This window comes from Onychostoma macrolepis, chromosome 01 (assembly GCF_012432095.1).
Source record: "Onychostoma macrolepis isolate SWU-2019 chromosome 01, ASM1243209v1, whole genome shotgun sequence".
In the NCBI taxonomy this organism is placed as follows: Eukaryota; Metazoa; Chordata; class Actinopteri; order Cypriniformes; family Cyprinidae; genus Onychostoma; species Onychostoma macrolepis.
Genome location: NC_081155.1, coordinates 10,177,048 through 10,203,237, shown reverse-complemented (window position 1 = coordinate 10,203,237; position 26,190 = coordinate 10,177,048). Strand labels below are relative to the sequence as shown.

The window sequence follows — 26,190 nt, the reverse complement described above, 5'->3', positions numbered from 1 at the left end:
TCTCACCTGCTGAGGCCATATGAGGCTCAGGAACTGCTGTGTGAGCAGGAACAGAAGGTGAGCCAGCAGAAGACTGATGCAGATGTTGATTCGAGCCACATTATTCACTCCAGGACTCCACTGACAAAGGGCAAAGGTCAACAGGGCCAAAGTGAAGAACACCAGCCCCACGATCACACACACCAAATTCAACAGCTCCAGCAGTGGGTCGCTCTGAGAAAACATGTCAGAGAACATGAGTGCCACATCTGTGCTGCTCTTCAGTGTTCACTAGAAATGTTCTGTACCTCTGGTGGGCGGCTGGTTTGCATGATGAGAGCGAATGTGGACAGATGAACACAGGAACACACAGTGTAGCTGCTGTTGGTCTTTAAAACAGAACAACCATCTACAATCCACTCGCTGATATTCCAGTACACACAGGACAGAGAACCGCTGGGATCAAACTCCTGAAAACAGAAGAAAATATTAAAACACAGAATCTTAGATGTTTTCAGATATTCATCGGTGCTCAGGTTGGACAAAAGCACATCTCAGTCTCTCACTCTGATGTGTCTGAAGGTGAAGTTGACTGGTTTGGTGAGTGTAGTGTTGGTGGTTTTGGGAAGAGTAGCTGAGATCACAGTAGACATCATGGTTTTAATCTGGTGGTTTGATGTGTTGAAGAAGTCTGGCTTCAGTAGATTCTCCATCGTGTTGAAGCTCATGAAACCCACAGCAGCTGATCCTGTGAGACAGAAACAGAAGCTTACATGAAATACAACAATACAATAACAATAGTGGTGATGGTATCCCAGTCAACACGGGATATCACACCATTCTCATACGGTGATCCTCACAGTGTGAGTAATATGTGAGCTCATTGTGAACTCAAAAAGATGAGCGGGGTTCTTATTTCTGTCAGACATCTACAAAAGCACTTATTGAGAATTAACAGATTTAGATGATGATGTTTTATTTTTTTTGTGATCAACATTTTATTAAACTTAACATGAAATTGTACACGTTTCTTTGTTACATAGCAAATATACATATCCATGTGTACTCAAAAATACAAAAACAACATACAAACTATATACAATTGCCAAAGCCTTGAAACTAGAAAATAAAACTGATACATATAACAAAATAAAATACAATATCATTTATAACGTTGTTGAGACCCAATTACATCATGTACTACTTCTAAGGGAAGACAGGTGGTTTCAAAAGTACAGCAATAACTTTATCCCAAACATCCAAAGTTGAACTTCGTGCTTTATGAATGATAGCCAATGATCTTTCTATAAGAACAATATCTCTAAAGTAGTTGTACCATTCTTTTATTGACGGGGGTCCAGGAGAAAACCAAGAATGAATTATAGTTTTTTTTGCAGCTGTTAAACCAGCAAAAATAATTTTCTTAGAAGCCAAATTAGTACAAATGTTAAATGATGAGTCATCATTAAATAAAAATAAAGTAAGCAGTTTAGGGATTGGGAACTCCAAAATGTCCTCAAGAAATACCGCTACTTGAGACCAAAGATTAGAGACATCTGGGCAAATCTTCTATTCTGTGAGGTTTTACAATTTCTTGTTCTATCTGGCACCATGGGAGAACAGAGTCTTTATCACACCAAGTTGAGAATGCCTTTACCTGGAAGGACCAATAATACAGTTTAAAGTCAGGTAGTGCCAGACCTCCAGATAATTTCATCCGTTGAAGAGTATTCAGACGGATACGTGGTTTTTTACCATCCCATATAAAATTAGTTATCCGAGATTGCAACTCCTCAAAATAATTTACAGGTGGGGGTAATGGAATCATAGAAAAAAGAAAGTTCAACCTGCCAAGAACATTCATCTTTATTATTGAAATTCTGCCCTGTAATGACATTTTAAGGTTAGACCATCTCTGCAAATCAGCAAAAATTTCAAGTTTAAGCTTGTCATAATTTGTACGTGATATATTAGTAGAATTTGTTATTTTTAGACCCAAATATGTAAATGCCGTATCATGCCATTGAATATGAGGAATAGGTAGTAATAAAAGACTTTTCGCCGGGGCATTTAAAGGTACTAGAAGGGATTTGTCCCAATTTATTTTATAGCCAGAGAAATGATTAAACTGGGTGAATACTTTTATTATTTGGGGTAAGGAAACGTGTATATTAGTAAAATATAGTAGTATATCGTCTGCGTAAAGAGAAATTTTATGCTGTGTTCCTTGTATAACTATGGGTGATATAAAAGAATCTAGTCTAATCGACTGCGCTAACGGTTCAACTGATAGAGCAAAAAGTAAGGGGGAGAGTGGGCAGCCCTGACGGATACCACGATGCAGAGGAAATGGTTTTGACAAGATATTACCTGTTAATACAACTGCAAGAGGATTAGTATAAAGTGTTTTGACCATAGATATGAAAGTTTTAACGAAGCCAAAATTCTCCAAAACTATCCAAAGATACTCCCAACTAACCCTATCAAAAGCCTTTTGCGCATCTAAAGTAAAGACAGCTGCAGGTAACGCATCCCTTTCAGATGCATGAATAATGTGCAAAAGACGTCTGACATTATCGGATGCAAGTCTCCCTTTTAAAAACCCAGATTGATCGAAATGAATTAGTTTACTTACAGATAATTCTAGCCTCTTGACTAAAAGCTTAGCAAAAAGCTTTAACTCTGTTGTAATTAAAGATATCGGCCTATAACTACCACAATTCAGAGGAGACTTGCCTTTCTTAAGCAACACTGAAATAAGTGAGGTGTTTTGATCACGATGAAACGAACCGATGCTAAGAGCCTGATTGATAGAATTTAGGAGAAGTGGTCCAATACTGTCCCAAAGTTCCAGGAATAGCTCTGGAGGGAAACCATCCAATCCTGGAGATTTACCTCTTTTCATTGAAGACAAAGCATCTTTTAATTCAGTAATAGTGGGAGGTGTATCAAGAAACTCTGTTTCTTCATTTGACAACGAGGGTAAATTAAGCTTTGAAAGGTGCAATTTAAGAGCAATTGGATCAAAAAATGACTCAGCTTCGTAAAGATTGGAATAGAAAAGTCTAAAAGTATCATTAATTTCCTCTGCATCGTAGGTAACAGGTCCTGATGGGGTTTCAATTGCATTAATAATAGAAAATGACTCATTCTGCTTTATTTTCACAGCTAGAAGTTTACTTGAGCTTTCACTTTGACTATAGTAAGTCACTCTTGTACGGTGGATTGAGAATTCTGCTTTAGATTTCAGTAAGTTATTTAATTCAAATTTCAAAGCTAAAAGGGATTCTTGTTTTTGCTCAGAAAACTGACGCTTTTGATCTGATTCCAATACTTGAATTTCCTCTTCTAGTTGTGTAATTCTGTAGTTTCTGGACGCCTTCATATAAGAAGCAAATGCGATGGCTTCGCCCCTAATAAAGCATTTAGTTGTTTCCCAGAGTATTTGAGGTGATGATACTGATTCCTCATTAATTTCTAGAAACGTTTTGAGATTGACTTTCAATTGCTTCAGAAACTCTGAGTTCTGAAGTAACGTTGTATTAAAGCGCCACCTGTGTGCACGTTTAGCAGGATTCCGTGTAAGCTCAAAAGTGTATAACACAGGTGCGTGACCTGAAATAATGATAGGAAGAATATCTACAGATGTGATTAATTGATTTAATTGTGGCGAAACAAAAATGTAGTCGATTCTGGAAAATGTCTTATGCCTACAAGAGAAGAAAGTATAGTTTTTCACTAGCGGATATCGTAGATGCCAGGCATCAATAATATTCAGTTCAGTAATAAATGTGTTAATTCCGGAAGGTGCATCGAAACCAGAACTAATATTTGCTGATCTGTCCAAAGTTATATTACAGACTTGGTTGAAGTCACCACCAACTACCATCAAATATTCTGGCATGTCTAAGAGAGTGGCACAGGTCGCATTGAAAAAATTGGGATCAGGTATATTTGGACAATATATTGATGCAAAACAAATTTTCACATTATGAACTGTTCCAGCCACATACGAAAAACGTCCTTCACTATCATTTCCACATTTATCAATAGTTACTCCTAATTTCCTATCAAACAGAATAGCAACACCTTTAGATTTGTTTGATGCAGAAGAATGAACTACACATTTGTAGCATCTGCTCTGAAATCTATGGATATCACTCGTTTTTAGATGCGTTTCTTGGATCAGAGCGATCGAGATCTTTTTGCGTTTGAGAAATTCTAAGCACTTTGTTCGTTTAATCGGCGAGTTTAGGCCGCGGACATTCCACGACATTACATTAAGAGGTATATTCATAAATGGGTTTTAAAGATCAGCCTTTTAAAGTATCGAGGGGCCTCCACAGAATTAAGACATGAACACAAAAATAGTAAAATGATATACAGTGGACATAACTTACACAAAAACTGCAAGGCTTTGGCGATAGAACACTTAACAAAAGGAAATAGAACGTTACTGTCCATCCGCAAGAGACAAGACTTAAGAGTTCTCTCTCTTTGGGTGGAAAAAATTAAACAAAACTAAAAGTTCTACTGCCTGTGGCTGTCGAAAGCAACACGTCTCAGGTCCGAGTCCAAACGAACATCAGAAATATTAGCATAGCCCATCAGACCTATTTAGACAACGGCCATTTTGCTTACCAAATTCAGTTGCACCGATTAACTAGATTCTGAAATGACGTTGGAAGGGTTTTCCTGGTCATCAAATGAGGTTGGAAATAAAGACACCGAAGTGCTCGGTGTATCAATCCTTGAGAGTGAGGCATGATCCAATTCCAGCAGAAATTTCCCTGCATCGTCGGCGTTCTTGAAGTGATGTAGTGTTCCGTTGAACTTCACTTTCAAAGTTGCTGGATATATCAGGAACGGACGCAAACCCATGTCTGCAAACTGCCTTCTCACACTGTCAAACGATCTTCTCTTCAGAGCCGTTTCATTGCTAAAATCCGGGAAAAATAACAGATTGGACGAGCCATGTATTATTTCGGACTGGGGTGCTCTGGCTCCGTTAAGAATTCTCTCTCTATCCTGGTATCGGAGAAGCGGGAAGATAAGCGTTCGAGGGCGGTTTGTCTTGTCTCGACTACCGTAGATACGGTGAGCCCGCTGGATTTCTATCTTTCCACCTCCCTGGAGGGAAGGGATCCACTTCGGTAAATGTTCCTGAAGAAACTGAACGGCGTTTTCACCTTCCGCTGCCTCAGGTAGGCCCACGAGTCGAACATTACACCTTCGCGATCGATCCTCCATTTCAACCATTTTGTCATGGAGATTCATTATCTCTTGCTGATGCGTATTAACCTCCTGTTTAACCGCACGCACGTTTGCATTCATAGAGTCCATACGCCCTTGTAATGATTTACCGATTTCAATTCGTTGACTGCTGAGTTCGAGGATTCAATCATGTTCTTTAAAGTTTGGATTTCTCCAGAGAGTACCTCCTCCATTACTTCTCTTACTGCCAATTTAACCTTTTTGGCAAACCTCTCCTCTTGATCTTGCAAAAGCCATCAAAATAGATGAGTTCGGTGAATCTTCAATCGGCACGTCTTTGCCTTTCTATTTCAACGTCGTCTCATCTTGAGATGGTTTGTTCTTGACGGATTTTGGTCCAGACATTTCCAGGGATACTTTAGAGTAAACTATTCTGAATTACTTTCTGAATGTAAAAATATTAACTCGAAATTTCGGACTTTTGAGACGGAGCTCAGTTCTACACTCAAAAAAATGATTTGGTCTAATTTGCGCCAGTGTTCATATGTTTCCACACTACAGAGTGTTCAAGTAGAATTGAAGCAGTGCTGGAGTTAAGGAGATAATTATGTGATGATTGATCATTAATGATGAACACCTGCTGTTAGAAGAATCACCGAAGGAAAGAGAAACACAAGAACTACAACTGACTTCAGCCACAGCTGAAGATGAAATCAACTGAAAAAAAGAAGACATTAAATCTCTCAAGATCTGATTAAACAGCATCAGACTGACCAGTTTGACTTTATTTCTGTCAGACTTCTAGAGAAGCTCTTATTGAGAATTAACAGAGGTGTAGATGCTTTATTGTTTTGTTTGAAATCACCATCAAAGAGACCAGTGTTTCCTTTTGTTGTGCTCTTGACCCTTGACATTTTGGTGTTAATATTACGCTGCTTGCTTTAATTGTGTGATCATTTAAAACACACTTAGCTTAACCAGCGAAGCCGAGTGAAAAAGAGTTGTGGGTAGATCTTGTCACTGGTCTCTGACCTCATTTCAAGTCCAATTTCTGCTTATATAGACATTATACTGTTTTAGATTTTTTCGTAGCTTCATATTTTGCAGTGTTGTAAATATCAGATAATTTGAATAATTTACAAATCACCTTGTGCACATAAAGTTTTCATCTGTATCAATACAAAGACCACAGACATCAAGAATCAGTGTATGAATCTCAACAATGGTGACAGTCAAGAAAATATTCAGATAAAACTCTGAACATCACAAAACAAGCTACTAAAAGTCACAACTATAACAGCATACGTAAAATAAAATAGTAAGAATAAAAGAAAATAATCAGACAATTCAGCTGCGTTGTTTATTCATGCTGCAATGCATGCTGGGATACATGGGAGAGTCTTGTACTATGCTGGTACCCAGCATGCATTACAACATGAAGCATTTTGTTGACTGTAACCATTGTTGAGATTCATACGCTGATTCTTGATGTCTGTGATCTTTGCATTGTTACAGATGAAAAGTTTTTGAGCACAAAGTGATTTGTAAATTATTTAAATTATCTGATTTTACAAGACTACTACATCTGAAGCTATATAAAAAATCTAAAGCAGTACTACATCCATACAATCAGATGTTGGACTTGAAATGAGATCAGTGGATCATTTGCCCACAACTCTTTTTTTTTTTTTCTTAGCTTTGCTGGCTAAACGAAGTGTGTTCTATATAAACACACAATTAAAGCAACCAGTATAATATTACCACCAACATATCAAGGGTCAAAAGCCCAGAGCCCAACAAAAGGAAACACTGGTCTCTTTGATGGTGATTTCAAACAAAACAATAAAGCATCTAAACCTCTGTTAATTCTCAATAAGAGCTTCTCTAGAAGTCTGACAGAAATAAAGTCAATCTGGTCAGTCTGATGCTGTTTAATCAGATCTTGAGAGATTTAATGTCTTCTTTTTTTTCAGTTGATTTCATCTTCAGCTGTGGCTGAAGTCAGTTGTAGTTCTTGTGTTTCTCTTTCCTTCGGTGATTCTTCTTGATAACAGCAGGTGTTCATCATTAATGATCAATCATCACATAATTATCTCCTTAACTCCAGCACTGCTTCAATTCTACTTGAACACTCTGTAGTGTGGAAACATATGAACACTGGCCCAAATTAGACCAAATCATTTTTTTGAGTGTAGGCGTGCATCCCTCGTGCCCCATGATGATGATGTTTTATTGTTTTGTTTGACGTTACCATCAATGTGAGTAGTGTTTGCTTTAGTTGGGCTCTTGACCCTTGACTTTATAACATTAAATTTTTTGGGAGTGCTGTAACTGTGTTTGTAAAGCACATTTGTTATGGCAAGGAAAACCAAAAAGAGACTGCAGCCAGGTGATATTGGTTTGTTACTGACAATAACAGTGCGACCATCACCTGGATTCAGTATGCAGTCCTTGTGAGGAGGTATTAATCTAAAGTTTTGAATAATAGCTCTGTGATCATACAGTATAGGACCCAGGAGTGCCGTAATCGCTTGTGAAGAATTTTAAAAACATAAGACACAAACAGCTTGAATTACGCTGTCATTTAAAAACAAAGAGAGACATCAAGAATCAGTGTATGAATCTCAACAATGGTGACAATCAAAAGCTTCATGCTGCAATGCATGCTGGGTACCTAGTCTCTGTGCAGTGAGTGCACTTTGACCTTACATTGTGACCATAGTATGAGCTCACAGTGAGGACGCTGTGAGGTTACACTTTTAGCTCACTGTTACCTCACATTGTGACCTCATCACGAGTATCCTGTGAACTCATGGTGACATCACTGTGAGATCAAATTGTTGACTGGGATGACAGCTTTAAAAAAAATCACACAGAAACATCTTACATACTGTCATTGTTGTTCTTGGCGATCCCAATGAGATCCATGTCCATAGAAGAATGTGTCGTCTCAAGTCGAGGGATTTTTTCTAAGGTGACCTGTGGTCCAACTATAAAGACTTGACCCTCTGATTAAACGCAAACATTGACATCTCACTGTAAGTGAACTCTTGTTTCATGATATATTTTCTTTTGGCATGTTTTTTTCAAGATGAGTGTTTTTTTTTCTTTTTCTGCAGACAATCTGTCAATGTTGGCATCTGGCTAATTTAACAATTAGCAACAAAAGATACAGTGTTTTCTACTCTTTTGAAAAAAAGTTGATAACACTACATGATTACATAATGTATCTGCGTTTATCTTTTCTGTTGTCTGCCCCACTGCTGCTCTCTTGAATATAAAGTCCCTGACATCATATAAAATCTCAGTTTCATCATCAATAATAACTTTCTCTACTTACCTACAGCAGGAAGAGTAAAACTGATGCTGTCATTTGTGTCTGTCAGCTTCACTAATGTAGAGATGAGTATCTCACTAGCTTTTAACACAAGGTTTCCATAGGAGGCTAGTTCAGTTGGGTTTGCTGATGATAATGACTCTAAAATCTTCTCTGAAGTATTGAAGACCAGAGTCAAAAGGCTGGTCACAGTCTAATTCATTGACCAGAAAAATATAGCACTACATTACTGTACACGTAAATGTCAAGAGGGTGAGACAGCACGGCTATGTCAATCATATAAAGTATAACTGAGAAAGATTTAATTATTTTATGATTTTTCTCTTAAAGACTTACATCCAAAGGAAGCACTTGAGCTGTAATGTTCTGCTCATGAAGATTTTGAAGACATTCTAGAGAAATCTGACTCTGAAATTACAATTGAACAACTCTGTGATTTTAATTGGGGATGCATCAGTACCACTTTTTCCTGAACGAGTCAGATACCAATACTTTTATTTTTACTGCTTGCTGATACCGATACTGATACCTGTATTTTCACTTATTATTATTATTATTATTATTGTTGTTGTTGTTGTTATTTCTTTGCATTTGTTATCGTTTGAAAAGTGTTGTGCCTTATATTCCAAGGAGACTCATATTATGCAATTAATATCAAGCAAACAAAACAGGTGCAGTGTGCGCACACATTTGTATTGGTGCAGAATGAGAGAGAGACATTTCACACAGGCTGAGATTCGCTTTTGCTTTAAATAAAGTCATGTCTGCATGACGTTTAAAATTAATGTTGTTTATAGTGAATGTCCCCATATTTTTGTGCTACGAGTACAGGAGTGCAGTATCGGGGCCGATACCAGTATCGGTATTGGTACATCCCTAATTGTAATCATGATTTGCAATATTGATAGCAAACAAAGGTTAGTTTGTGCACAAAACCATGAAGAATAAATAAAAAGGCACATTCATATTTCAAATATCCGCCAATGCACATCTTATTGCACTGCTCTTTGGATTATAATTGTCAGAAGCTGTGATTCCACCTCTAAAATCTCAATTTCAGAAACTCAACTTACGGTGCATCTTTCCAGCAACGATATATTCATACCTGCAATGACAGAAATCAGCATAAGGACAATAATAAAACAAAACAACAAATTGTTGTTAGACAAAAAAGTCCCCATCCTTTTGTACTGGGTTTAAACTTTTATATATATATATACATACTGTTTATTATTGAAATATTGTAAAATCAATGATCAAAAAAACTATAATTGATGTGGGCACAATGAAAAGCTGCTTGTGGAATTTTCTTCTTTTTTTTTCCCCGCACATACATTTCCCGACGTAAATTATCTAAGACATAAATGTCTACAGACATAAACCTATCTCCTCTCAATCTATTCACAAATTGTGACACTTAAGACAGCTTGTATTGCCAACCCAGATCCAGCTGCACATTTTAGAGCGGCCTTTTATTGTGGCCAGCCTAAAACACACCTGTGCAATAATCATGCTGTCTAATCAGCATCTTGATATGCCACACCTGTGAGGTGGATGGATTAAAAAGAAAAAAAAGGCACAAAAAAATAACTCTAATAACAAACAAAGTCATCATAAATCAACACATGAACCTCAACAATGGTGACAAGAAAAAGTGTAATGCTGCAGTGCATGCTGGGTACCATAGTACAAAACTCCCAGCATGCATCACAGCATGGATAAATTATGCAGCTGAATTGTCCTATTATGTTCTTTAATTCTAACTTTGGTTCATGTATTTAATTTGTAGTTTTTGCTGGGGTTTTTTTGTGTCTTTTAGTAGGTTTTTGTGATGTCCAAAATTGATCCGATTAGCCGAATATTTTGTCACCATTGTTCAGATTCATATGCTGATTGCTGATATCTGTGTGTCACTGAAGTTTGTTTTTTTATTTATATTTTCAAACTGATGTTGCAACTCATTTTGTAATAACACAGGGTTCATGATGTGAAAGTGTTAGCTTACACAGCTTCAGTATTCAAATAACTTCAGTGAATCAGGCTGTTGCATGATAATTCTGAAACCATCAACAGCATACTACCATGTACTGTGAATGTGTCAGACACACTGTCATAGCAGTCAACGAAAACCAACAATTAAGAGTTAAGATCCCAGCTAATGGAAGCACCAGTCACCATTATGAAACAAACGTTAGATTTAAACTCCTGTTAATTCTCAATAAGAACTTCTGTACACCTCTAACAGAAATAAAGTCAGTCTGGTTAGTAATAATTGAGGCTGGTAATGCTGTTTGTTGAGTTGTTTAATCCTCCTCGTCTTTTATCTAAGGCTTTTATCTAAGATTTCATCTAAGGCTGTGGCTGCAGTCAGTTGTAATTCTTGAGTTTCTGTTTGTCTCTTTTTTTCTGTTCTCTTCTTTCCTTCAGTGATTTTGCTTGTTAACAAGCTTAGACAAGCTTAGAGGACTCTATAAATAATATATGAAGATTTTGTGGCTCAGATAAGGTCCAGTGTGGTTTATTTCTTTGCTCTTGGCTGACATGTGGCATTGCTATGGCCTGCTTTTGGCCCAGATCTGGCAAACAGGAGCGGTCCGCCCAAGTTCCATCATTCCACGCTACATGTGGGCCAGATCATCATTCCTCATGTGCCCAGATGTGGGCCGGATCTGTGCTGACAATATGTTGCTATCTGGGATTTATTTCATACAAATGGCAATAAACTGCATTTGCACATTGCACACTCTTTTCTCCCTTGTCTTTATCTAGAGACACAGACACACTCAATAACCTGGTCAGACCCACAAACATTCAGCCAAAACACTATCCAACAGAGGAAACATCAGGATACATTACCAGATGAGCTTGTCTCTGATGTGACTGTTGTATAAGTGCTGCTGATGTTAGAAACAGCTGGAAAAAAAATATATATATATATATATATATACATAAAGACTGATAAATATTAATAAATCAATGCAAAACAATCAAAAAAGAACTAATGTAAATATACCTGCACAGTATGTTGTGTTGCAGATATTTGGACTAACCAGCTCATAGACATAATAATTGCCTGGACAGGCTTTGACTTTAATGGGAAAAGACCCGAAATAACAGCAATAATTGTGCCAGTGACCGCAGACATCTCGAGTGACGACTCCGTCTTGAACTGTCGGATGTCCCTCATGAATCCATAGTGGGATAGAAGTACCACAGCTATCTTTTTCAACACATGTGTCTGGGATCTGAGCGCTCAGACTGTTAATGAAGAGACGATACCAGCCGCTCCAGGTGACAGACTGGTCACACTTTCTGACTGAAGCATGTGTATTATTGATGGCTCTCCATGGATCATCCAGCACAGTGTAGTTGTAGCAGGGGTCAACAGAGGGATAACCTGCAATTAGTGTTACAAGAGTACAAGAGTATCACATCCCATTCAACAATTTGATCTCACAGGATACTCGTGATGAGGTCACAATGTGAGGTAACAGTGAGCTAAAAGTGTAACCTCACAGCGCCCTCACTGTGTACTCATACTAATGTGAGGTCAAAGTGCACTCACTGCACAGAGACTAGGTACCCAGCATGCATTGCAGCATGAAGCTTTTGATTGTCCTCATTGTCGAGATTCATTCAAGTGACTTAAAAGTAGAAAATGTAAGCTCATCTGCTTCCTCAAGCTTTTAATTCATCAATGTGCAAATGTTTGTTGTGAAGCAATATCGCAATTGCTTAAAAGTAAACCACTTTCAATTATTAAAAGGGTCAAGAGTCCAACTAAAGCAAACACTGATCTCTATGATGGTGGCATCATTTTAACCAATAAAACATCAACATCTGATCCTCTGTAATTCTCAATAACAGCAGGTGTTCATCACTAATGCACAATCATAATTTAATTAGTCACTTAATTATCTCATTAACTTTAACTCTTTGAGGACTTGAGTCTTGAAAGGAATGACTTGGTTCCTCCTCTGGTGAAATCAGCTGCTGAGTTCATGGGTTGAATAAACATATGGCAGGACTTTTACTTTCTGACCCCTGGACTATCCACCTCTGTCTGTAATATATCTGCTTGTTTGACAATCTTTGGCCACCAGGTGGTATTGTGAGCAAATGAAGCCACCAGAAATGAACCCTTTTGTGAACCATTTGGCTGAAAAGTTTAATGCTTCATGAAGCTTCATTTCACCATCACTACAAAACGCATCCATGGCTCCCAGCATGCATTGCTGCATGATTTTTTTTTTTTTTTTTTTAATGGTCACCATTGTTGAGGTTCACAAGCTGATTCTTGATGTCTGTGTGAGTCTAACTGCTGCCATACATTAAAACTTTTGTGGACAAACTGTTTAGAAAGTTCTTCCTGTTAACTGACTATCACAGAACCAGTGGCTCTTAGAATCACTTTTACTATAATTAATACAACGTTCGTTTAACCAGAGATTAGACACACAACGAGTCTATGTTCACTCTCAATGAGATCAGCTCACTTACAAATGATTGTCATTATAAATACATGACAACCAACTACCGATCATTTGAGGAACACATGATTACAACAACCAGAGAGAAGAAAAAAAAAAAAAAAACTAACACAAAAGTCAAGGGTCAAGAGCCCAACTAAAGCAGACACTGATTTCTAACATGGTTACTTCAATTGAAAATAAATCAACATCTAAACCTTAGTTAATTATCAATAAGGTCTTCTGTAGATGTCTGACAGAAATAAAGTCAGTCAGGTTATTAATAAGTGGAGCTGGTGATGCTGTTTGTGGGGTTGTTTAATCAGGTTTTGAGAGATTTAATGTATTTTATTTCAGTTGATTTCATCTAAGGCTATGGCTGAAGTCAGTTGTTGTTCTTGTGTTTCTCTCTCTGTCAGTGATTCTGTTTGTTAACAGCAGGTGTTCATCACTAATGCTCAATCAGCACTTAATTAATCACTTAACTGAACTCAACTGAAATATGTTCAGAGCACTCATAATTGTTAGTTTTAAAAACTTAAATGTTTTAAGGCAATCGGTTTACTCAAACGGTTTGAGTTACCCTAACTTGTCGGGTTTTACAGTGTGGGATTACACAGACCTTACTTCAGGTTACTACTACAGGTTACAGTTAGTATTGTGGACAGTTATTTTAAAAAGTTATGGGTTACAACAGATGATTTCAGATGTTTTTGCTTATTTCCAACCAGCTTCAGCACACATTCAAAGGTAATTTTCAAATGATCTTTCAAGTGAACTCCTTGCTTAGCTCATTTAGGTGTGTTTGATTAGGGCTGGAGACAAGTTCTGTGGGACAGTGGGCCTCCAGGAGCAGAGTTGAAGACCTCTGCATTGCAATAGAGACACAGCATGTAGCTTACCGGTTGAGATGGTCGCTGGTGTGACGGCTGTAGAGCTGATGTTAATGCTGCTAATATCTGAAAGTTTGGATGAATAGTGATTAATGAACAGCGGCACATATATCATAAATGTGTAAAAAAGTAAATATGTTGATATAATTACCTGCACAGTATCCTGAACAGTACACAGCTGGACTAATCAGCTCATAGACATAATAATTGTCTGGACAGGCTTTGACTTTAATAGGAAAAGACCAAAAATAGCAGCAGTAATTGTGCCAGTGACCACAGACATCTCGAGTGACAACTCCATCCTCAACTTTTGGGTGTCCACCACGAATCCACAGTGTGGTAGCAGTATCACAGTGACCCCATGCGACACATGTGTCTGGGATCTGTGCACTCAGACCGTTAAGGTAGAGACGATACCAGCCGCTCCAGGTGACTGAGTCGTCACAATTGTAGGATGATGAATGTAAGAAATTTGTATTATTGATGGATCTTCTTGGTTCGTCCAGCACAGTGTAGTTGTTGCAGGGGTTCACAGAGAGATTAGCTGTTAATGAATATATATATATATAATAATTATTTTTTTTTTTAAATGAACGTTTCTTATTACGTGTTATTTTAAAATCTACCCAGAAGTGCAGCTGAATACATTTTCATATATTTATTTATTATTAGCAAAATTTTACACCATAATGGTAAGCAGAAGTATACCAATCATGAATTATACATTACAAATGTACATTACTAGCAGCCATCCCAGTCAACAATTTGATCTCACAGTGATGTCACCATGATCTCACAGGATACTCGTGATGAGGTCACAATGTGAGGTAACAGTGAGCTAAAAGTGTAACCTCACAGCGCCCTCACTGTGCTCTCATACTAATGTGAGGTCAAAGTGCACTCACTGCACAGAGACTAGGTACCCAGCATGCATTGCAGCATGAAGCTTTTGATTGTCACCATTGTTGAGATTCATACACTGATTCTTGATGTCTCTCTTTGTTTAAATGAGAGGGTAGTTAATAATGTTTGATGCTTATGCTCTTATAATCCTTTGTAAACTGTTATCAGACTGCTGGATCATATGCTGCATAATCACAGAGCTATTATATTTAGAAGCTTTAGATTAATAAAACCTCACCAAGACAGCATATTGATACTCAAAAAGATGAGCGGGATTCTTATTTCTGTCAGACATCTACAAAAGCGCTTATTGAGAATTAACAGAGATTTAGATGACGATGTTTTATTGTTTTGTTTGATGTTACCATCGTGGCGAGTAGTGTTTGCTTTAGTTGGACTCTTGATCCTTGACTTTATAACATTATATTTTTTGGGGCTGCTGTAACTGTGCCCTAGATTCAGTATGCAGTCTTTGTGAGAAACTGTTACTCTAGAGTTTTTAATAATAGCTCTGTGATTATACAGTATAGGCCCCAGCAGTGTTATAATTGTTTCTGAAGGATTTAAAAGCATGATAAGACACAAACATTTTGAACTACTATGTCATTTAAACACAAAGAGAGACATCAAGAATCAGTGTATGACTCTCAACAATGGTGACAATCTAAAGCTTCATGTTGCAATGCATGCTGGGTACCTAGTCTCTGTGCAGTTTGACCTCACATGTGTATGAGCAAACAGTGACGGCGCTGTGAGGTTACACTTTTAGCTCACTGTTACCTCACATTGTGACCTCATCACGAGTATCCTGTGAGCTCATGGTGACATCACTGTGAGATCAAATTGTTGACTGGGTAATAAACTGAAAAACAATGAAAAACTGAAATCTGAAGAACAAACACTTTCAGATGCTCTGACTAACATCTCAAGCATCATCATGTATGTGTTACATACACAATCTGACACCTTCCAAACAGCATATGGATATTTGGGGAGATTGATCAACACACATGAAGTGATGTGAAGTGTAACTGGTCATTACATCAGTGTGAAAACACAAAAGCAAAAACACACAGTTTATACTCACAAAGCATGACAGAGATGATAGTCAGTGCTCTTATAAAACCTGTAATGTAATAATGTAGAAAGAAATGAAACAACAAAAGAAACAATGCATTGGATTGTATTGCAATTTTGAGTTTGAGAAAAATATATCATATAACTGCATATGAACTAGGGGTGTCCCCGAATAGTCGACGATGCAATGCTGATTCGACTCCCAATCTCACAGTCGAATATTCGCGGGGTGTTATGATCATGTCATTTTGGCTATATGGAGGTGCTCAATGTCTGATTTCACATAGAACTACCAGTTTTCTCCCAATAAGTTAATATACAGCCTATTATGATAATGCTGTAAATAAGAATCTTAAAAGAAAAAAGCTTTAATACATAATAAATAAATATTTTAACGTGTGTGAATAAATCCAACCACCCCTATAAATTTAAGTTTCACTTTCCATAATCCGTGACCAACAGAGGAGCATCTGATGCTCTTTAACAAGACGCAGAGTGAAAGACTGGATTTTTTTCGATCAGGTAGAATATTAATGACTATGACTAGGACTGTCATATACACATAACATTATAATGAGAACACTATTATAATAAAACGCTCTGAATTTTTAGAGTTTAGTTCCCGTGTTTCTGCACGTTGTTGCGTCAAGAACGCGTCCACAAAAGGAGTTCAGATCCACGCAGACACACTCTTAAAACAGATGTGTTTAAAACAACACAACCTGTGTTATATTTTAACACACCTGTGTGTCAAGTTAAGGACAACACATTTTGTGTTAATTTCAACTCAACCAGTGTGTTATTCTTCTTAACATAGGTTGATATTCTTCAAATATTTAAATAGTGCACCTTTAAGCATAGCACATCTATGACACAAATTGTGTTATTTATGACACATTAGTGTGTTAAAAAAAAACAGATGTGTTAAAAACAACACAACCTGTGTTATATTTTAACACACCTGTGTGTCTAGTTAAGGACAACACATTTTGTGTTAATTCAATTTTAACACAACCAGTGTGTTATTCTTCTTAACACAGGCAGTGTGTTAAAATATTTAACACACTAATGTGTCATAAATCCAAAGGTGGGACTTTCAAGTCACAAGCAAGTCTCAAGTCAAATCCCAAGTCCTCAAAGAGTTAAAGTTAATGAGATAATTAAGTAACTAATTAAATGATGATTGTGCCTTAGTGATGAACACCTGCTGTTAACAATTAACATCACTGAAGAAAAGAGAAACACAAGAACTACAGCTGACTTCAGCCACAGCCTTGGATGGAATCAACCAGAAGAAAAATCATGATGCCACCATAATTGTGGTCCAGGTTTGCTTTAGTTGGTCTCTTGAACCTTTTACTAGTTCAAAGTAATTTGTTTCTAAGCAATTGCAATATTGTTTCACAACTAACATTTGTGTATTGTTGAAACAAACCTTGCAACGGCAGAGTAACTTATGATTTTTGTTCATAATTTATGGTGAATGAACATCATGAAGGGATCTGTCTTTGGTTTATTGACTGACATTTAGCGGTTACAGCTAACATTACATTTTTGTTACTAAACAAATAGCACTGTAATGTTTTAATATTGAAAGACTTTTAGACATGAACACTTATCATATGATCCTCAACAGTGGTGACAATAATGTTTCATACTGCAGTGCATGATGGGAGTTTTTACTATGGTGTTACCCAGCATGCATTGCAGCATGAAGCATTTTGTTGATTGTCACATTGTTGAGATTCATATGCTGGTTCTTGATGGCTGTGTGTGTCGAAATAATATTGGAGTTCAAATTTTTAAGTTTAAACTATTGGAGCAGCACTTTGTTTCCGTGCTGTAGTTTCACAGGGTTCATTATGCAAGACCTAAAGACATCTTTTTTTAAAAAAGCTGTTTTGATCGTAATCAAGCTGCCTTATGGTGACTACCTCATCACATAAAAACAGCTAATATCTCAGCTTTGCTTTACAACAGCACATGCATTGCTACAGAGAAAGATCTAACACAAGAAGTCAAGGGTCAAGAGCCCAACTAAAGCAAACACTGATCTCCATGACGGTGGCATCATTTTAACCAATAAAACATCAACATCTGATTCTCAATAACAGCAGGTGTTCATCACTAATGCACAATCATCATTTAATTAGTCTCTTAATTAGCTCATTAACTTTAACTAGACTTGACTTGGTCCCACCTCTGCCCAATCCTTTAAAGAACTCCACATCATGACCATCTCAGGAAATGTTCTGGGACCGTTGTTGACACCGGTGGGGCCTTCTGAGAACGCTCTGAGAACTTTACTTTTCTAGTAAGGAAATCCATATATCTGACCATATACCTGAGTGCATCCACGTCATCCACCAATGAAAAAAGAGGCGCGAATTTGGTTAACAGTTTGTGGAGTGATGTAGGCAGCAGTGTGATTGGATGATAGTTAACACATATTGTGTTGGACACATTGTGTTGTTTCTCTCTCTCTCTCTCTCTTTCTTTTTACACATGATCAACTTAAAATTAGGGATGGGCAAATGAAGCTTCATGAAGCCTCATGAAGCTTTTCAGCTTTTCAGCCAAGTGGTTCATAAAAGGGTTAATTTCTGGAGGCTTCATTTGCTCACAATACCACCTGGTGGCCAAAGAGTGTAAAACAAGCAGATATATTACAGACAGAGGTGTAAAGTCCAGGGATCAAAAAGTAAAAGTCCTGCCATATGTTTATTCCACCCATGAACTCAGCAGCTGATTTCACCAGAGGAGGAACCAAGTCATTCCTTTCAAGTCACAAGCAAGTCTCAAGTCAAATCCCAAGTCCTCGAAGAGTTAAAGTTAATGAGATAATTAAGAGACTAATTAAATGATGATTGTGCGTTAGTGATGAACACCTGCTGTTACTGAGAATTACAGAGCATCAGATGTTGATGTTTTATTGGATAAAATTATGCCACCATCATGGAGATCAGTGCTTGCTTTAGTTGGGCTCTTGACCCTTGACTTCCTGTGTTAGATCTTTGTCTGTAACACTGCATGTGCTGTGCAGTGAACAGCTGTTAGTTGTTCTCATAGGTTATCCTCAGGATTATATAAATATTTTATTTTTTTTATTGTGTATATGTTCAGGTTTTGAATGCCAACCCTGTGAAACTACAGTATGCAAGGAATGTACTGTTGTAACAGTTATTGTGAATTAATTTTAAAATCTATGCAACGTAAATATTTAAACTCCAGTGCTATTTAGACACACACAGACATCAAGAACCAGTATATGAATCTCAACAATGGTGACAAACGACAAAATGCTTCATGCTGCAATGCATGTTGGGTGAAATCATAGTAAAAACTCCCATCATGCACTACAGTATGAATAATTATTGTCACCACTGTTGAGGATCATATTATAAGTGTTCATGTCTAAAAGCCTGAGCAACATAGTTCTTTTTTTCCAATATTTAAGCATTAAGATGGCATTTGTTTAATAGTAATTTCTTGCAGTTCTGTAATAGCTGACTGTCAGCCAATAAACCAAAGAGAGACAACTTCATGATGTTCATTCAAGTGACATAAAAGCCAAAAGTGTAAGCTCATCTGTTTCCTCAAGCAATGTACAAATGTTTGTGAAACACTATTGCAATTGCTTACAAGCAAGTACTTTCAGTCATTAAAAGGGCCAAGAGCCCAACTAAAGCAAGCACTGCTCTCCATGATGGTGGCATCATTTTAACCAATAAAACATCAACATCTGATCCTCTGTAATTCTCAATAACAGCAGGTGTTCATCACTAATGCACAATCATCATTTAATTAGTCACTTAATTATCTCATTAACTTTTTGAGGACTTGGGATTTGACTCGAGACTCGTTTGTGACTTGTAAGGAATGACTTGGTTCCTCCTCTGGTGAAATCAGCTGCTGAGTTCATGGGTGGAATAAACACATGGCAGGACCTATACTTTTTGACCCCTGGGGCCTCATTTATAAAATGTTTTGCAGAAACCATCCTAAATTTGATCTTACGATCATTTCTTAGATTTGCGTACGAGCGATTCATAGAATGAATGTACGAACAGAAATCACGCGTACGCCTCTCTTTCAGATGTGAAATCTATGAATCGCAAATGATCTTTAACTTGCGCACAATTGAATGGTTTCAACTCTCTGCCTTGTAAACGCCTCCTAATGAATGTCATTAACATATAAAATATCACCAATCATCATAATTTAGAACAGCGAGCTGCAAGAACAGCTTACATTTTCAAAAACCTGCAGTACTCCGACAATAAAAAGTGCGTACGTCTGCTCAGACCCTGATGTGACGCTAAGCACTTTTCCACGTCAAAGACCGTTTTTAGAAATATGAGCGCTGGCATGGATTTAAGTGTACGCACACTCTAAGATCAAATCTGAGCGTACGCACGCTTTATAAATGAGGCCCCTGGACTTTACACCTCTGTCTGTAATATATCTGCTTGTTTTACACTCTTTGGCCACCAGGTGGTATGGTGAGCAAATGGAGGCTCCAGAAATTAACCCTTTTGGGGACCACTTGGCTGAAAAGCTGAAAAGCTTAATGAGGCTTCATCTGCCCATCCCTACTTAAAATGACACAAAATGTGTTAAAATGGTCATAACACAAAAAATGTGTTATTAATTAACACATCCTTTTTGAGAGTGCACGTTCATGCATCGGGGCGTTTTGTGCATATAGCCTATAAGTTGTTATTATAACTATTATATAATTATGTTGTATAAATAATGAAGCGTATTTTATATGAGATAAATGAGTTAAATCCCATTGATTTAAAAACCTGCTATCAAATGCTTCATTCTGCTGGTCATTCAGCGCGCCCAGCTCAAAACAGAAATACAGAACATTAATAACTGTCATATACATAACGTTATAATGAGAGCACTATTGTAAAAAATGTTGTGAATTCTTAGGGTTTCGCTGACGTTTAATGTTAACTATCTTTTAATCAAAACATAAAACATTATTCACTCCGTTTGTATCTGCGAGGCATCCATTACACATTTTCCCTGTGTATTAACGACAGTATTTATGACTGTTGAATGTCTGACTTGACTCTTGGTAATGTATTTTGCCCCGCCCCCCAAACATATGATTCGACTATCAGTCGACTATCGGCAAGATTCGAAAATTCCGATTCGACTATGAAAATCCTTAGTCGGGGACACCCCTAATATGAACTAGTCATTACATGACAATCATGACAAGAAAAATCACCTTTATGAAGAGAGGAAGCCATTGCCTATTTTGATAGGCTGGTGTTTTCTCTTTATCTAAAAGCCAGATCAGAGGAGGAGTTTCCTTTGAAGATCTGAGGAAAAAACAAAACTAATTTTCCTTGGCACCGATGCATGACTTCTGGTTGTTTCTTTCACACATGAAAAATTCCATTGAATTTATGAATTTATGAATTTACAAGTGAGGAAAGTTTGAAACATTCATAGGTTAAAAAGATTGAAAAGTTGACAAAGATTTTTGTTTTCTTGGTAGGCAATTAAATACTTCTGAAAAAGTTAAATTATTTAAAATTTAAGCCTAAACAGTAAGCCTAAACAGATCACAAAGAAGGTCATTATCCTCTATAATCACAAATTGTCTCAAAAAAAAAAAAAATTGTAGATATACAAGTGCATTAAAAAAAGAAAACTTCAGTGTAGAAGCAATTTTCTCCCAGAAATTGCTAGTAAACTTCACAAAAATGACAAAAAATCGAAATATGAAATAGTATTTTCTTTATACACTGTAAAAAAATTTAATGTAAAAAAACAGTGAAATGCTTGGCAGCACAGGGTGCCAAGCGTTTACCATTAATGGAAATTAATTTTTTTAAAAACGGTCAATGAATGGCAGAAGCAGCTGCCAAACAAAAACTGTACAATTAAGGTACAACATCCTTGTTTTTTCTTAATTTTTTTTTTTTTTTTTAACTTTACAGGTAGTGTCTGGATTATAATTGTGAAACATTCTCTGTGAATTTTTTTTTTTTTTTTTGCAGTTAACCATCATCTAACAACAGCATACGTGCGAATAACTAACACTACATCAACAACTCCACAGTTACTGCTTTTAAATAAAACTACATTCAGCATAACATCTGTGTCACTTGGTCTTCTCCTGGACTGAAGCACACACTCTACTCTTCAGCACGATGGTGACCCACAAAACACACAACAGAAACCCTTTAAATCCCAAAATAACATTAAACACTAACAGATCTCTCTACATCTCAGCATCTTCACTTATTACAAACCAGTCTGACTTATTTATTTCATACAAAACTTATTGAGAATTAACAGAGGTTTAGATGTCAATATTTTATTGAAATTAATCAAGTTTGAAGTCACCATTGTGGAGATAAGCGTTTGCTTAAGTTGGGCTTCTGACCCTTCACTTGTTAACAATGTTTTTTTTTCTCTGGCTGCTCTAACTGTGTGTTTGTTATAGCAAAACCTGCAAGAAAAAATCTGATCAGATGAAGTGGTTTACATGCTGATGATGGTTTTGTCATTGTGTAGTGGCCTAACTCACTAGTCTCATTAGAAATGTCTGAACATGTTAAATTTATTAATTTCACTTTGTTGTGGTGTTACAATTTTATTGCTTGAAATATGGCCCTGCTTTGATATTTTGAAAGTTTGTAAGGTAGTTTGAAAAAATGATTTAGGTGAGAACACATAGAGTCACAGACATCAAGAATCTGCATATGAACCTCAACAATGGTAACAATCTACAAAATATTCAGATCAGCTCTGATCGTCACAAAACCAGCTTTTTGTTGAGATTTGTGTGCTGATTCTTGATGTTTCTGTGAATCAAAAAGCTTTCAAAACACTTTCTGTATAATAATAAAAAAAAAATGGATCTCTGACTGCCATAACATCACAAGAACGCTGTATAAAAAAAGACAAATAAAAAACACTAATTTAATAAATAAAACAAAAAACATTAAATGCTAACATACTCAAAGACAATACTCATGATGTGATCAGGCTACTATATGATGATCAACTCATCAATAAGTAACCAGGTTTATCTGATCAGAGTAATTTCTCGCTAGTAAAGTCACAACAGCTAGAGAAAAGCTGATATTATAAAGTGAAGAGTCAGAAGCCCAACTAAAGCGAACTCTTATCTCCACAATGGTGATTTCAAACTTTATTATTTTCAATAAAACATTAACATCTAAACCTCTGTTATTTCTCAATAAGAAGTTTTGTATGAAATAAATAAAGTCAGACTGGTTTGTAATAAGTGAAGATGCTGAGATCTAGAGAGATCTGTTAGCGTTTAATGTTCTGTTTCTGCCAGTCATGTAACATTTAATTAATTAATTAGTTAATTAGTTAATTTTACAGTGAAGGTGTTTGATTGTAATAATTTATGAAATTCCTGTAAATGAACAGTGTTGTCAGCTTGTTTAAATAAGGAGATTTTAATTTAATTTTAAAGTTTTTGTTTGGCACCCTGTGCTGCCAGTCATTTGGCCGTTTTTTGTCTTTTGTTTTTCAGTGAAAGTGTTTGATCATAAAAATTCAGGAAATACCTGTAAAATAACAGTGTTTGTCAGATTATTTAAATAAGGATATTTTACTTTAATTTTATGGTTTTTGTTTGGCAGCTGTTGCTGCCAGTCATTTGACCATTTTATCATCTAACGGTTTTGTTAATGTATTAATTACAGATTATTTTTGTAATTTTACATACATTTGTTTGTAATTTAAGAAAACAGAAAATGTACTGTATAAAACTACAGTAGTTTTTCTGTATTAAAAACGTGAATTATTGTAATTTGTCATTAATGTCATAATCCTTAAAATAACAGCCAAGTAGTTAATTCAGAGATAATTTTACAGCGTTTTGACTGCAATTCAAAATAAAAGAAAACAACCTGAAAAAAATCACAGTTATTTTCCATAAAATTACGATTTTTTTTTTTACAGTGTACTCCAATCTTTGTTTTATTTACGGAAAAAAAAGAGTGGTGTGCTCAAGAGTAGTTGTATAGTGCATTGATAATAAAAGGGTAGGTATTGTATTATATGGTGTATATTATTTCAATTTTGACCTGTCATCAAAATGTATACTTTTCTAAAGATTGCAAAAGGGTTTAAGAGCCCTGACCTTGTCAGAACATGAATGTAATTACTCAACTGAAACGACACACAAATCACATATGAACAAATATTAACGCATGATCACACATCAACACATGATCACATCAAAACATGAACATACATCAACACATGCTGTAGTTTGTTTGATTTACAGAGACTGGCAAGGATCATTATGAGCAGAAAGATCTTACCTGACACACAACTGGTTGTTTAACTAAGTACATATTTGTGTGTTGAGATGTTTAAATAGGAGTTATCTGTTCATCATCCTTATCTGTCAAACATGAGCCCTAGTTCATTGTTTCCTCCTCTAATGCAAATTCAGATACAAATGAATACATGGAAAAATACATCCCAGTCAACACATGAAATCACGCGATGATCACAGTGGCATCACACCATTCTCATACGCTGATACTCACAGTGTGAGTAATATACGAGCTCATTGTGAACTCAAAAAGATGAGCGGGGTTCTTATTTCTTACATCTACAAAAGCGCTTATTGAGAATTAACAGATTAAGATGATGATGTTTTATTGTTTTGTTTAACGTTACCATCGTGGTGAGTAGTGTTTTCTTTAGTTGGGCTCTTGAACCTTGACTTTATAACATTATATGTTTTGGGGCTGCTGTAACCGTGTTTGAAAAGCACATTCGTTATGGCAAGGAAAACCAAAAAAGAGACTGCAACCAGGTGGTTTGTTACTGATGATAACAGTGCAACCATCACCTAGATTCAGTATGCAGTCTTTGTGAGGAGTTATTGATCTAAAGTTTTTATAACAGCTTTGTGCTCATAAACATTTATGAAAGATTTCAAAAGCATGATAAGACACTAACATTTTGAACTACTGTGTCATTTAAACACAAAGAGAGACATCAATAATCAGTGTATGAATCTCAACAATGGTGACAATCAAAAGCGTCATGCTGCAATGCATGCTGGGTACCTAGTCTCTGTGCAGTGAGTGCACTTTGACCTCACATTAGCATGAGCGCACAGTGAGGACGCTGTGAGGTTACACTTTTAGCTCACTGTTACCTCACATTGTGACCTCATCACGAGTATCCTGTGAGATCATGGTGACATCACTGTGAGATCAAATTGTTGACTGGGATGACTAATCCCAACATTACCTTCTTTAATTTCTCAGTAAGATGGGCATTTCAAGTCTCACCCATGTCTCCAAAAATAAATAAATAGCAATAATAAAATAAATAAAACATACAATGTGATCAGATTCTCTGATTACTTCACAGATATAACCCAGGAAAGAAAGCAGAACTAACAGTATTTTACTTTAAAGATATCATGGACTAAATTAAGACTCATGTTAACTAATTTCATTTTTAGAAAGTAACTTTCTTAAATTAGCCAACTGCTAATATTTTTAACATGAACATATTAATACTTTGAACATATTTCATTTGAGTCTACTTAGAAAAAAATAAATAAATAAAGCAAAAATAACTGAATGAAACACAACCATTAAAGTACCAAAATTAAATTTCTTGCAGATAATATCTAGTTATCCACAGCACCCATACATGTGCTATTTAGCTAAGAGATTTTCTTTACATCAGCAACTACACAGCTACTGCCTTTAAGTAAAGCAACATGCATCGTATTATCAATGTTTCTTGAGGGTTGAACATTAATGAAGAACACCTGCTGTTAACAAACTGAATCACTGAAAGAAAGAGAAAGAAGAACAGAAAAAAGAGACAAGACGAACAGAAATACAAGAACTACAACTGACTTCAGCCACAGCCTTAGCTAACTAACATGCTGGTAGCTGGTAATACTGTTTGGAGTTGTTTAATCATCCTCTGCTGAGATTTTGAGAGATTTAATGTCTTCTTTTATCTTCAGTTGATTTCATCTAAGGCCGTGGCTTAAGTCAGTTGTAGTTCTTGTATTTCTGCTCGTCTCGTCTCTTTTTTCTGTTCTTGTTTCCTTTCAGTGATTCAGTTTGTTGACAGTAGGTGTTCATCACTAATGCTCAATCATCACTCAATTACTAAACTAATTATCTCCTCAACTTTAACACTGCTTCAGTGTTACTTTTTTAACACTCTGAGTGTGGATTATATATACACTGGGAGTGTTGATTTAACACTGGAGGTTTTACTTTGTCATGGTCTTGCGACCCAAGAAAGCCTGCAATAATTTTCT

General features: G+C 36.4%; 1 protein-coding gene across 1 annotated transcript in view; it reads right to left on the bottom strand.

Annotated features, from left to right (window-relative positions):
• LOC131543566 (adhesion G protein-coupled receptor E3-like) overlaps positions 1-26,190 on the bottom strand; it is a 61,603-nt gene that overhangs the window by 5,018 nt on the left and 30,395 nt on the right. Inside the window, exons 4-16 of the mRNA XM_058781043.1 lie at positions 21,118-21,211; positions 15,883-15,921; positions 14,044-14,436; positions 13,902-13,958; positions 11,544-11,927; positions 11,387-11,443; positions 9,604-9,635; positions 8,867-8,938; positions 8,534-8,723; positions 8,085-8,201; positions 546-727; positions 288-449; positions 7-213 (exon numbers count right to left, since the gene is read on the bottom strand). Of these exons, the coding sequence (XP_058637026.1) occupies positions 7-213; positions 288-449; positions 546-727; positions 8,085-8,201; positions 8,534-8,723; positions 8,867-8,938; positions 9,604-9,635; positions 11,387-11,443; positions 11,544-11,927; positions 13,902-13,958; positions 14,044-14,436; positions 15,883-15,921; positions 21,118-21,139 (1,914 nt within the window). The 5' untranslated portion in view covers positions 21,140-21,211. The remainder of the gene's footprint in view (positions 1-6; positions 214-287; positions 450-545; positions 728-8,084; positions 8,202-8,533; positions 8,724-8,866; positions 8,939-9,603; positions 9,636-11,386; positions 11,444-11,543; positions 11,928-13,901; positions 13,959-14,043; positions 14,437-15,882; positions 15,922-21,117; positions 21,212-26,190) is intronic.